At 44.5% G+C, this 13,704-nt stretch overlaps 1 protein-coding gene across 4 annotated transcripts in view; it reads right to left on the reverse strand.

Annotated features, from left to right (window-relative positions):
• The window catches only part of LOC117746532 (pre-B-cell leukemia transcription factor 1), a 45,770-nt gene that overhangs the window by 8,061 nt on the left and 24,005 nt on the right, over positions 1-13,704 (reverse strand). For 2 of the 4 annotated variants that reach the window (XM_034555721.1, XM_034555719.1), the window contains exons 3-4: positions 1,684-1,928; positions 1,196-1,252 (exon numbers count right to left, since the gene is read on the reverse strand). In XM_034555721.1, coding sequence (XP_034411612.1) covers positions 1,196-1,252; positions 1,684-1,928 — 302 coding nt within the window. The remainder of the gene's footprint in view (positions 1-1,195; positions 1,253-1,683; positions 1,929-13,704) is intronic. The other 2 variants (XM_034555720.1, XM_034555722.1) reach the window with 1 other exon arrangement.

The raw sequence follows: 13,704 nt of genomic DNA on the forward strand, positions 1-13,704 counted from the left end.
AGGAGTCTAAATTAAAGCAGCACACCACAGTGCGCCGTTTCACGGCAAACAAATGTAGCAGCGGAGTCATACAGTGGAGGCAGCGAGACTCGCGGTGCTCTGAATATTAAAAAGACTTCTCTTCAATGGAAGAGAAAATGTGACAAGTGAGGAGGAATCTAAAATGACAGCCTGCTTTCAGTCCCGTTAACGTTCAAGAGGTTTAAACTGTCTCCCTCTCTTTTTACTCCATCTTTCCGTCTACCTTGTTCTGTCTCTGTCTGAATCAGTCACTGGATATGACTGCGTTCAGAGTCAAGGTGTCTGTTGCTTGTCAACACCAGGGTTACGTCAGTCAAAGTGATGCACCGAGCAGCCGTTCTGCTTGCACACACACGCCAGACACTACTCACTCATACGCGCGCGCGGTGTACGTAGCGCGGTGACACACAAATGCTCAGGTGTGTATTGACTGTGACAGTTAGCGATGACTAGCCTTCCTTCGGAGAAGATGACAAACCCAGGACGCTTTGACTTCCGAGGGAATGACAAGACGTTACAGTATTTGGAAAAGAGCTGGTGTGTGACTGCTATAATGGCTGCTCGGCTGCTGAAGATAACATCTCTGAAAGCTTGGCTTGTCACGGAGTTGGCCTGTGAGAGCTGATTTCAAGAGCATTATACTTAGGTAAGAATTCTCAGGATAATAACTCCTGCGTCATTTATGCCAACGTATTCCTACTTGGGTTCACAGATGGAGCTTTTCCCAGCATGCATTGGACAAAGGGTAAAAGAAAAAAAAAGACTTGGACACAATATTCGCTCTCAAATTCTTAACTTTGGGCAATTTAGAGTCTTCAATTGAACTCAGATGCGTGTTTCTTTCACCGTATAAGGAAACACAGGAATATCAGAGGGAAAAAGAATAAATGCAAAGTATCAATCCCTCATTATCTTTCTTGCATTTGTTAATTTTTTATTTCTTTTTGCTATCCTCGAAGAGAACTGGTTCTTTTTCCTTCCTGCGCCCTGCAGGTCAGAGGCCAGGTGAGCTGAAAGTGGTGTGAATCTCTGTGTGTGTGTGTGTGTGTGTGTCGCCACTACATCTCGTGTCTCCATGAAGAAGACAGTAAACATGTTTGCAATTGAATTATGTCAATCCACATATTTGTGCATGTCAACAATGTAACATATTATAAAGATTAAAATCACTGACATTTTTTTTAAAGTTTTGCCTCTGTCCATATCCACCACCAGTCGGGACGATGTCCAACTTTTTCAGTAGTTGCACATTTAAACAGAAAAGAGAAATTTAAAATTACAACACATCCTACAGTCGTCACCTGCGTAGTGGGAGGATTTTGGAAGAGGAGAAAACATTGATATGAACTTTCTGTCATGAAACAATGAAATAGACTAGTACCAAAAATGTGGACTGAAGACACTGAGGTACAACAGAGCATCCCCCCCCCAAATATCGACCGTGAAAGGGAACATAACATTTAAAACAGTGCTGGCTCATTCCTATAATGGGGGGTTGTATTAAGGCTTAGCGGGTGAATGACGTCTACAAATCCACATTTATGGTATGGTACATGCATTTCGGTATTTACTGATAACATACTTACATGACAATATGCATGCATATGTGTTACAAGAAGCTAAATCACAGAGAATAACAACTGAGACAATTCTCTTCCCCACCTGCTCGTATTTCTCCAGCTCTGTGTGGTAAATTTGTCGGATCTGAGACAGCTTGGCCCGGTAGTCAGAGTGTTCTGCTGAGTTGTCGGCACCGATGCCGCCAGCTGCTGCGGCGGCGGCTGCAGCAGCTGCTGACCCGCCGCCTTTCTCCGGCCCGGCCACGCCCTCCGCCAGCAGCATGTTGTCCAGTCGCATCAGCTGAGGATCTTGGGGCTCCTCCTCCTGGGCGCCACGGATGCTGAGCACTGTGGAGGACAGGAGAAGACGACGTGAAGACATCGCTGCTAAACAGTCCTATTTACATGGCTGCTCAAAATGAGTAGCAAGGTATAATAATTCTCCTCTGACTGAGAAGGAGTCTTAACTCCAGCGTAGCAAATGAACTCCCTGAAATATGGCCATTGATTTTAATAGTTCAAGTCTGTGTCATAAAACCCTGCAGGCGCACGGAGGCTGGCAGCTCGGCAGGACCATAAAACTATCATTTCATCGATTCTGACCATCATTTCATGTAAAAAAATAAATAATTAACACAGCCTTCGACGACAGTTCATCTTTCATTGCTCTCCTTATGCTCCAGCTATGTTAGGTTTTTGGCTGTTGGCTTTAAAATCTTCTTGGATGCTATCTAAATCAGAAAAAGCAAAGTAATAACACACGTTAGCCTCAGTATGCTCACACAAAGACATTATTACGGAATAAAGAACAAAATGCAGCTTACAGAATTTAAACAAATTCATATTGCTCCAACACTAGATGAAGATAGTCACGTTGGAAACGTGATTACTAGTATTATTCAAGGTAAAGTTAAACAATTCATAATTTCATGGAGGATCATGACAGTCAATTATTTTAACACTGGGAACAAAAGAAAATGTTCTTCTCTCATCTCAATATCAAACGGGATGTGCAGTTACTTTTGCATTGTCACACAAACAGCTCACACCTGGAACACCACATTCAGCAGGACTAAGGATGCTTTTAGGACTGAGTCCGAGGGTCTGGTCACACACTTGTCTGGGGCCGACCTACAGGCACTCGGCTCTCCGCTGACACTCAGCTCCCGTGGTGTGGAGAGTGAAGTGTAAACACAACAGCAAACGGGGCCCGCTGAGACAGACGTGCACAAACAACACACACGCAATGTACACATAGGCGGATGCGGTCTTGCACACATCCACACACGCCCAAGATATTCGGAGAAATGCATGTGACGGAGGCAGGAAGTTGCGGGCCAGAACTATTGGAATGGTGCTGTTTCAACTGCACCCCGGAGTATAACACATACAGGTATCTCAGCATGCATTTCTATTTAAAGATCAGCTGCACTGCTCTGCCTCTTTCTGCCACCAGAAGGCTCCCTTGGTAAAGCAGCAGAGTGTCCTGCTTTTCTCGGAGGTGCTGAATACCGCCGACCAGGTGCGGCCCTCCATTGCAGCCACTGTCTTCAAGGACAAAGACAAAAGCTCACGCAGCCACACACCATCTTTCATGAACGCAACCTTAATCTATGCGTCCGTCAAAATGTTTCAGGAGGACGATATAGTCCTCCCCCCCCCTCCCGGTGTGTCTCACGATGGCCGTCAGACGGTGAGGGCAAATGACAGGTTGTGTGACAGAGCAGTGAGGCCACATTGTAGTCTACAGTCAGAGCGACGGCTCTTTTGTAATGAGGATGTAAGGTTGAGTCGCCCTGTGACCTTTCTGGTGAGCAGGGGGTCCAGATGGATTCCCGGGGCCGCACGAGGAGCTTGTCTAGCCCGGTCCTCCTCTTTTCAACCCCCTCCCCCCCTACCTCCCCGCCGCCTCTTTCCTTCCCTCTCTTTTCCTCCTCCGGCAATAACATCATCCATTCCCATCAGCTCCAACACGTGAGCAAGCTCAGCTCAAGAGGCAAATGTCAATGGCTATCAGACGGCTGGAAAAGGTCAGGAGTTCAGATGGGGAGCAGACGCATGTGCGTGTGTGCGTGCGAACGCATGTGCACATGTGCGGGTAGATGAGTACGTGGATATTTTTCATGTGAATCACACCAGCGGAAAAATTAGAACACTCGCCAATTTCATTCTGACAAAATAGTTGCACATCCCAACCAGAGGGGGAATCTAATGAGCCTAAGAGTGATTTATTAATTCCCTCCAAGTCCCAGAGTGCACAACTAAAAGCATGAAATGGATTAAATAAATACAATTAATAAGGAAAATCAAACAATTCACTGTACTGTGGCGTAATTACCCTAACCACCGCCATCAGCTTTATTTATTTCTGTTCAGTAATAGCAATGAAATCGATTAGACCTCAATGCCAGTCAGAGTGCTCGTTGTGAACTCTGCAACATTAACATAATCACCTGACAGGGGGACAGGCTCTCTATAACAATACATCAAATGCTCCTAACACTTTATTATAACACAAAAAACCTTTTATACCTTCTAGTCCATTACAACAAAGGCCACTCTGCTCGGAGATTCCCTTATTCCATGGACAGTCACAGATTCCTATCTAGAAAAGGAAGATGGCCATCATCTCATCTTGATCATTACCGACAGACTTAATTGAACAATGAGAGGACACAATTCCCCCTCTCTGTCGCTTCCTACCTCCCTCCCTCCCTCCCTCCTTCCTCCTCTCCTTTGTGCACGCTCTTGTATAATTCCTTCCCTGAGATGTGGGGCACTAAACCCAAAAAGGCAGGGCATAAAAAATAAATGCGCATCATAAACAATCCCTGAGCCCTTTCCTGAATAATGAATGGAATTCTAAGAATAAGCCTTTGTTTTGGTTATTGACTAAATTAATTTCTGCTGTTTGACTTCCTTAAGGGCTGGCTCATACCCATCGCCACACTGCCTGCTGTTTGCAGACAACAGGAGTGTAAATAAACATGGCGATTAAGCCACCCACTCATACAGGGGGAATCAAGGTGCACACACAAGCAAGCAAAACAACACAATATACACTCTGTGCATGACTGTGAGCTCTCTCACACACACACACACACACACACACACAGTAAAAATACACAGCTATGCACATTGGCACACTACCCTAAGCACCCAGCCTGGCGCCCTGCAAGTGCTTTTAAATGAAAACATGCTTAATTAATTATGTTGAAGTATTCTGTCACAATTAGGAAGATTTACGGTCAAACAAGGCAGCAGCGATGTCCCTGACAGCCATGATGAAAGTTTACCCTTCTTGCCTCTGAATGGCAGCGAGCAGCCAACGCTGGACTGGATCCATTTTCCATCAATACAGTAATGCAATACACTCTGCAGTTTAGTGTATACGTGTGTTTGTGTGCGTATGCGTGTGTGTGTGTGTCCTTCCTTGCCTAGTCCACATCACATGACCCCAGAGAAGGGCAGGCAGTGGCTGTGCTCTGTATTGATTGTGTGGGCACACGTCATCTAGGGTTTCAGCAGTTAATAAATCAGGCCTGCTCCTGACACAACCGTGTGTGTGTGTGTGTGTGTGTGTGTGTGTGTGTGTGTGTGTGTGTGTGTGTGTTGTGTGTGTGTGGGCCTGTCACAGGCCAGTCAGCAGGAGTAAAAGCGACAGCCACATGATAATGTAACATCACCACCATTCATCCCTGCCACACAGCATTCTGAGACAAAACAACAACAACCTAGGAACCTGAAGAAGAAAGAAAAAAAAAGCAGCGTGATTTACAGCAGACATGACAAGTGTCACTAATACAGATCCTCCCCTCCCCGCTCCTTGAAGGAGTTCAGCCTCCTGCACTCATCTGCATGCGATGCAAGCCCAATGCAGCCGTCTTCATTGGAAGCAGCATGTGCTTCACACTGACCCACACACCAGAGGTAAACTACAGTGCGAAGCAATGCTATTATCATTACTGAGAACACTAAATGAATATTGTGTTACATTACGTCTAATTTACTGTATATGTGGCCATTTCTACTAGATTGAATCTGGGCTTTAATAAAGAAAGGGCAATCCTTATGGAATTACTGACCATACCTCACAATATAGTCTCTGCCACGAAAACAATTGCTGTAATCTAAATATTGTGTTATTAACATATTCTTTAAATGTTTCTTTGTGTAACGGTAGCTAAAAGCTAGATTTGTGGTGTATCCATGAACTCTCCGAATCCCAACATGTTCTCTCGGACACCCGCTGATGGGAAAGTGTTAATAAAAAGTGCCTTAGCATTACACTTGTTAGTTTTTTATTCCATATCCTTCTCCTCCCTTGTCAAGACCCGGCACCTAAATTACCCACAATGCAACTCAACAGAGAACCAGGGTGTGTTTTGCCAGCAGCGGTTGATGTAGCCTCGAGCTGCTAGCCTCGAGCAGAGATGAGGAGCGTGCCAAAGAATGTTTTTTTATTTCATTTTCAATCTTCAGCCCCAACCCACTCTGACTCAAGTGACATCAATTGTGACATCACTTGAGTCTGGTCATTTATCAGACTTCTCGCATGCTCCCTCTGGAGCCACAATGGCCTTACACAACTTTAATCACACAGACAATAGTACTCCCCCAAGATCTGTAAACAGACAATGTGTCAAGCCCTTAACATGTTGTCCCAACCAAACACAAACCTAAATAAAATAGTTTAAGTAAGATCTTTTGTGCAATGGACATATTTCACTGGGTACAAAAATGGGATTGAGGTTTAAACCCAGCCCTACCAATAGTTAGCATTTTGCCATTTCAAAAAGTGCCTCTCATAGTAGAGGTAAATTACGCGAAGCAAAGTTATTATCATTACTGACTGTATATCTCTATTTACTGTATATGTGGTCGTTACTAATTAATCGAATCTGAGCTTCCATAAAGAAGGGACAATCTTTATGAGGTTACTAATCATAGCTTAAGTCTATGCAATGCAAACTATTGCTATAATCAAAATATGGTGTTGTTTACACAGTCTTAAAATGTTCTGTACCGAAAGCTAGATTTGTGGTCTATCCATGAACTCATTGGAAACTTTCTCAGGCCCAAAATGTTCTCTCCATCACCAGATAATGGGAAGCTGTGCAACCTCAGTACACAAGGGCATAGTCATAAAGCACCTCTAAAGCAGCTTTATGTGTTATCAGCCATCTCGAGTATCATGTGCAGAAAGGGGGCCGAGCTGGGGTGTTGTATCCGACACTGGGTGGGGGGATGGGGGACACACCGAGGACAAGGAAAAACACCAAGGAAATACTGGAGGGACAGGCCGAGACGAGGAGATGTGGATGGCACAGGCAAGGAGGTGAGAGAGCGATGGAGGGAAAATGAAAGGCGAAAAATAGAAATGGAATGGGAAAGCGAGGTGTCAATTAAAAGAATGAACCCCAGTGCATTTGGGAGGTGACAGCTGGTGGGAGACGAGCTGACAGGCGTCACATTAGGCGGATTTGGTGGCCGCTCCCCTCATCCCCTCCTCTTTTTTTTCTCCTCTTCTCTTTCTCCTCTCCCTCTGTCTCTCTCCCTCTCTGGCTTTCTCCACTGGCGATCAGGAAGTGAGGCAAGGAACTCAGCTTGGTGTTTTTCAGAACAAGTTCCCCCTGCAGCTACTCCTAATAACGGTAATTATCTTCATCATCTGAGGCTTAAGCAGGCCAGTTTGAGGCCTGAGGGGCTGGCCTGATAATGAGGCAGCCAGCGCCAGAGGAGAAGACCATTCGGAGCACCGCCCAGCCACCAACGCAGAGCACCCCCATTTAAAAGCCTTCATTAAAATAATTCATTATGCAAAATAGGCAATACATTAGCCTCCTGGCTGTCAGTCTTTCTTAAGGTGTCTTTAAACAATTTATTATATATACATATATATTCTTGATTGAATCAAACCCATGCTCAGTCAATGCACTTTTAACCGCTCCAGGGTTGCACTGGAAACCACGGCGGCTGCATAGCTGAGGAGAAGTCACGAGGTTGTGGAGCAGCGAGCGGCTCAGTCAGCCCTGAAGCAGAGAGACAAAGACATCTATGGAGATGGGAAGAGGCGCATGCACGGGAACACACAGAGTACACAAATGACTGGTCGCAACAACTTTTTGTCCAAATTCTGGCGCTTGGTTTTCATTTTGCGTGCGATTTTTTTTTTTTTTTGAGGCAGCAAAGGGTCCTTGTTTTACGTTCCGGTGACCGAGACCTCTATCGGGAGCGAAGGAGGATGTTACAGAGTTACCGCCGCCCGTCAGTTCGAGGTCACTGGGTGATTTGTTTAGTTTTCTCGTTTCTAGCTGGAATCGACATCATGTTTTTAAGCGTGTCGCCATGAGAACGAAGCTCCACAAACCTCATTAAAGTGATAATTAAACCCCCAAAAAACGTGATGTTTTAACCGTGACTTTAACCAAACCCTTATGTTATTGGATATTTCGACAACAGTTCTGGAGGGCACAAACAATGCCATCCTGCTAATAGATCAGACCCTGCGTCTATGTTTCCTTTCAAGAGAACAAACAACGTATTTGTTGTTTTTTTGGAGGACTTGTGCAAACACATGGTACGACTTACAAACCGTTCTGGAAACTACGACAATTGGACATTCACACACACTTCACACAACCATGAGTATTTCCCCTCTATTTCTGACACTTTTAAAGTGTTAGATATTTATTAATGAGATAGTTTGAGATAAAGAAGTTGTCCACTCCATGAGCAAAACCTTCATCCCTTTATTCTGGTAATAAGGTCAGAAAATGTGATCGGAAACTTTTGCCAAACAGCTAATTTAGGTATTTGTGCCATAATGGACCTTTCTTTTTATTTATTTCTCCCCACAAAAAGTTGTCTGTCTTATATAGAGTGCAGCACTATCAGCTCTTTGTCCACCATACGAGAAAGGCAGACAGGGAGGAAAATAAATCATTAAACCGTTACAGTAATTTACCAATTTGGCCTTCTCTTTTCCAAATATTCAAATAGCTTTTCATTTGTGAAATAAAATCGCTCGAGGATCCTCCTTACCACAGGAATATGCGCAAAACATTAATGGTTTGTAATAACAGTGTTAAAGGATACCCAACAGCGCATCGCACTTTGTAATTAATTAGAACATCTTTCAACGATGAATCGGACGTTAGCGTCTTCCTGCTCCGAACTATCGTTACTACATCAGCCCTTAAAAATCTAGGATGGGTCGACCTCCAGTTAATATTAGTATTCTTTTTCTTTATGCTATGAACAATACTTGAAAGTGTCCCGAATTGCTGCAGACAATCTTAATCCGTAATGTATCAAATCGTCATCAACCGTATCAGCCAATAAAAGCCTCTGATCAACCAACAGCCAGCATGGTGAGGCTGTCCCGGGCAACAGTTGGCGGGGAGGTGACGTGTGAAGCGTTCGGAGCCGGGAGGAGATGGTCCATGACAGTAAACGGCCTGCCCTAGCTGTTGCCCTACAAGCCCTCCCTACGCACCAGGACAAGACATGAAACAAGAGGTCCAGCAACACAATCCTCCTCAAGTCCCCGTGGTGTGTGTTCCTGTGCATGGCACATTTCATAAGGCTCCGCTCTTTGACTGGTGATGAGTTTATGCGAAGGTAATTAACAGTAATTAATCCTTAATTACAGCAATTAGCAGAGTCGCAGTAAATTAAGCCACATCTGGAGGCACGGAGCAGGGCTAGACAAGTAGGGGTGGGCTTTTTTCTGACGAGGGGGAGACGCGCAGAGACAACGTGAGGGAGGTCGTTTAGGTCTACCTGTGATGTCCGGGTTTCCAACCCTGCTGGGAAACTGTGATCTCACCGCGTGATCTCAAGAGGTGGCTGACGGGGCGGGGTCTGATGAACACGGAGGGCTGAGAGAAGAGGTTCATCTCCGGGAGAAGGGCTCCCTTAAGCTCCCACGCGAGGACACCCACCATATGGCCGCTCACAGACGATAGCGCTGGCGGTTCTGCTTCGCTGTGCTCGGCTTCACTCGACAACATGCATTTGACACAACGTCGCTCGGTGGCTTGCAGTTTGCCTCACATACTATGTACGGGATGCGACGCAGGGAAGAGAAACACACAGGAATGCTGCTGGTTCGTTATTAATACCCTGGACTGCAGGGGTGGGCCACTTCAGGCACGCAGGCCTTGGATGCCATGCGATTCCTTCAAGAAAGGGGGGGGGGGGGGGGGGGGGTGGGGGGGAATGCTGTAGTGCTCTCTCAATCATCTCTTTCGCAGCCATTGGTTATTTACGGTAGTTTAGTTAATTGAAGTTTGGTAGGGTTAATTATTTCAACTCTGATGTGGATGCTACCGTCATTACGGCAGCATCCACATCAGAGTTGAAATAATGACAATGTTCTGATTACGGGAGAAAGAGCGTCACGCACATTGCCCCAACGGATGGAATCACACATCCGTTGGAGATTTCCATTTCCATGCAGTGTCTTAATTAGACTTAATGTTAACCTTAATATCGATATGGCAATACGGCACACTGATTAACAAGGAAATAAAAAAAATGTCGCATCATGTCAAAAACCCTGCAGAGTCCCATTCAGAGTCACGTGGTTCGCTCTGTACTATACTCTACTATTAAAAAAGATTCCGAGTGGTTACTTAGATTATACCATGATGCATTTTACCTCCAGTGGGAGCCATGTCTTCCATGATGACAATGCTCCTCTCCATAAAGCACAAGTGGTCACTGAGTGCTTTGAATGGCACGATAATGTTGTTAGCCATATGACAATACGTCTTCTGTAAATAGATATGATCCGATTGTCTTTTCTATATATAGGCGCGACTCAAACTGAGCCTCTACGTATATACAGTATCTGTGCATCTCAGGTCAAGTGTTACATCAGGAAGTCCATATCCTTCTAGATGATTAATATGAATTGACAGTTAAGGTCAGCACGTGATGCTCCTGTGCTGTAGTGCTTTTGGCTTTACCTCCTATGTTTTGTCTGGTTTAGATCACTGGGACACACTTCAGCTTCCCTCATGGCTGTCATACAGCAGAAGCCCTGAAGCGTTTCACAAGTTCAGATCACAACAGAACCACAAAGGACACTTTTGTTGTCCCATGATAAACCATTGAAAAGCTCAAAATATCAGCATACAGTCAGTGTGGTGGGTCTTTTTGACCGAGAGATTGAAAATGCAGCTGGGATTTGTTTTTATTTATTGATTTTACAATATTCAGTTTGATTATTCAATTCACTGTCAAGTCCAGGTCTGCCGCTAACAATTATTTCCGTGATCGATCAATCTGCAGATTATTCTGTCAATTGATTGTTTTGTCTATAAAATGTCAGAAAATGGTAAACAATGTTCATTATACTTTCATTGTGATGCATTTAAATTGCTTGTTTTATTCGACTGAAAAGTCCAAAACATAAAGGTCTTTTTTGTGATTGAATATGAGACAGAAACGTATAAAATCCTCATATTCAAGAGTGCCAACAATTGTTTGGCACTGTTTAAAAAAAACAAAAAAAACACATGTTGCAGTAGCTGCAGATTAATTTTCTTTCAATCAACTAATCGAATAATTGACTAATAAGTTCAGTTCTAGTTTGGCTAAAAACACAAAGATCTGTTTGTAATGGTACAAAGTAGAGAAAAGCAACAAATCCTCACATTTCAGCAAATGTTGGACATTTTTGTTTGACTATTAAGTTAAATGATGAACCGAGTAATTGTGTATGCACATGGTTAAAATACTGTAATGTGTTCACTAGTCATGTACTGAACATCTAAAAACACAAGTCAAAAGGGCCCCTGACTTCACACAAAGCAGCGCAGCAGCATAGAGTCTGGCAGGTGGACCGATGGCATCCAAATGTTAGATAGGCTTTGAGGGCCATTAATATTGGAACACATGAGAGATTTGCCCCAGCAGGAAATATAGTCTCTCCCTGCATTTATCAGGGACCTTCCCATCATCTTCGTTTTGTCGTGTGTGCAGTTTATTTGGACGCTGTCACAGCTACGGAAATCCCTGTGAGGTTTACTGTTTGGCCGAGGCTCAAAAGACTGGTGATGCTTATTCTGCCCCGAGCTGTCAGGAGAGAAAAGCAACGTTAGGGATCACTGTCCGTTAGTGAGACCAGCTCCAATCCGCACGCACGCACGCACACACACACACACACACACACACACATGCACGCACACACACACATACACACGCAGACGTTGATTGGTTTCTTCTCAACCTGCTCGATGTACCAAATAAATGACGGTTTGCTCTGGATAAAAAAACAAAATGGAGCACTTACAAGACAGTTGAAGGCAGCTCGCTAGTGAGACGATCCTAATGCAGATACGGTGCAAATTATATTTGACTAATGTTGGCTATGGGAAGCTCACGAGGACAAACACAGAAAATATGAGTTCACGGTGATGCTGTACGCATGCGTGTGTATGTGTGTGTCGCTATCAGTGTGTGTGTTGTAGGGGGTCAACTTGGGACAAAGGTTTAGAGCTGTAACAATGACTATGACAATGCAATGCCTGTAGGCAGAGAGAGAGAGAGAGAGACATAGACAAACACGTAGGCACAGAGAGAGAGCGAGAGAGTGTGTGTTTACAGCAGAGGTAGTGGTCCAGGCAGTCTAAGTGGCCTGGCTGGCAGGCCTACCACACCACTAGCGGATAAAACCTAGTCATTAATCACAGGCCTGTGGGAGCGTCCCACTGTAGCAGAATACTGGGTCAGGGGGAGCTCCTGCTGTCAATCATGTGTGTGTGTGTGTGTGTGTGTCTTGGTGGAGTGGGACTGTAAGCGGGGGAGTGTGTTTTTGATGAAAATGTGTCATTTTGCCTCCAGATAAAAAAAGCACATATCACTGAGGAATTAATGCATTAATGCAAACACAAGCGTGCAAGTGCTAGACGTCATTTACATGAAAAGCATATCGAGCCCTCCGTTGGGGACGAGAGTACCATTTCCAGCCCTAAAAGCTGATGTTTGATTTTAAGAAATAGCGACAACGCCGCTCTCTGTAGCGCTGCGTGCTACTTTACTATGCAGACAGCCCTGTGGCATCATCAGCACACGCCAGGAACACTAATACCCCCATTCAAATAACAGCCACGTGGGAGTAACCAATGTTTGACCCATTTCTTTGGTGCTTCTCTTACAGGAGGTTCATACATCGCCAACACGGGAGTCTGCCGCTGTGGTTCCATGGATTGTACTTCACTGGGACCCGTTCACACCAATGTGGGTTTGAAGTGTGTGTAATAAGGGAACTTTTATACGCCAAAGCACACGACAGATCCGTTCTTTTGAGGCTTTTAAACACAAAAATCAATGCTGCTGAAACAGCTCAAACTCAGGGCCAACAACACTGAACTCTGGCTGTCTTTCAATGTGCCTTTTAATGACATACTGTAAATTAGAAATCCATAAATCCTTCTGCAAATGGTAGACATTTTGTTTTCGGTGAGCCCGTTGCTCGTCTCCACCAATCAGAAGACATGGAGCACTTGCATCGATGCTGTGGTCAGCTCTGTCAATATAGTGAAGTGCATAATGCAAAGGCAAGGATGTACTTGTCCTCCCGCGTTGTAAGATCAATACTCTGTGTTCATAAAAATAAGTCAATGAAATGTGAAACCTCACATAAAATCAAACCGCAACAAATGAAATCCCCTTGAAAGTAGTGTAGTCTATATGTGTTTAAACAGCCGCTTTATTCTAACATTAGAGTCACAATAACCCACATATTTCCATATCATTACACAATATTTTAAATACACACGAAACATTTTGAATATTTTCAAATGTTGCCTTCAGGGGTTCAACCTGTGCAGATGGCACGGAGATACTGAGAAGAAGAGGAAGGCGAAGAGGAAGAGGAAGAGGAAGGACGGTTACAGATAGAGTCGCAGTCTGCAGCAGAACATTCAACAGTGAAGACAGCCGTAACCATGGAAACAGCGCCAAACGATCTATCAGGACTCCACTCAGTTCATTTCACCCACTTCACCAAACCGCTGCACAGCTGCATCAAAAAACCATGATGACGCCCCTGAATTTGTTATGGTTATTCTGGCTTTAGAATAATCTCACGCACATCACTTATTTACACGCT

This window comes from Cyclopterus lumpus, chromosome 17 (genome assembly GCF_009769545.1).
Source record: "Cyclopterus lumpus isolate fCycLum1 chromosome 17, fCycLum1.pri, whole genome shotgun sequence".
NCBI classification, from domain to species: domain Eukaryota; kingdom Metazoa; phylum Chordata; class Actinopteri; order Perciformes; family Cyclopteridae; genus Cyclopterus; species Cyclopterus lumpus.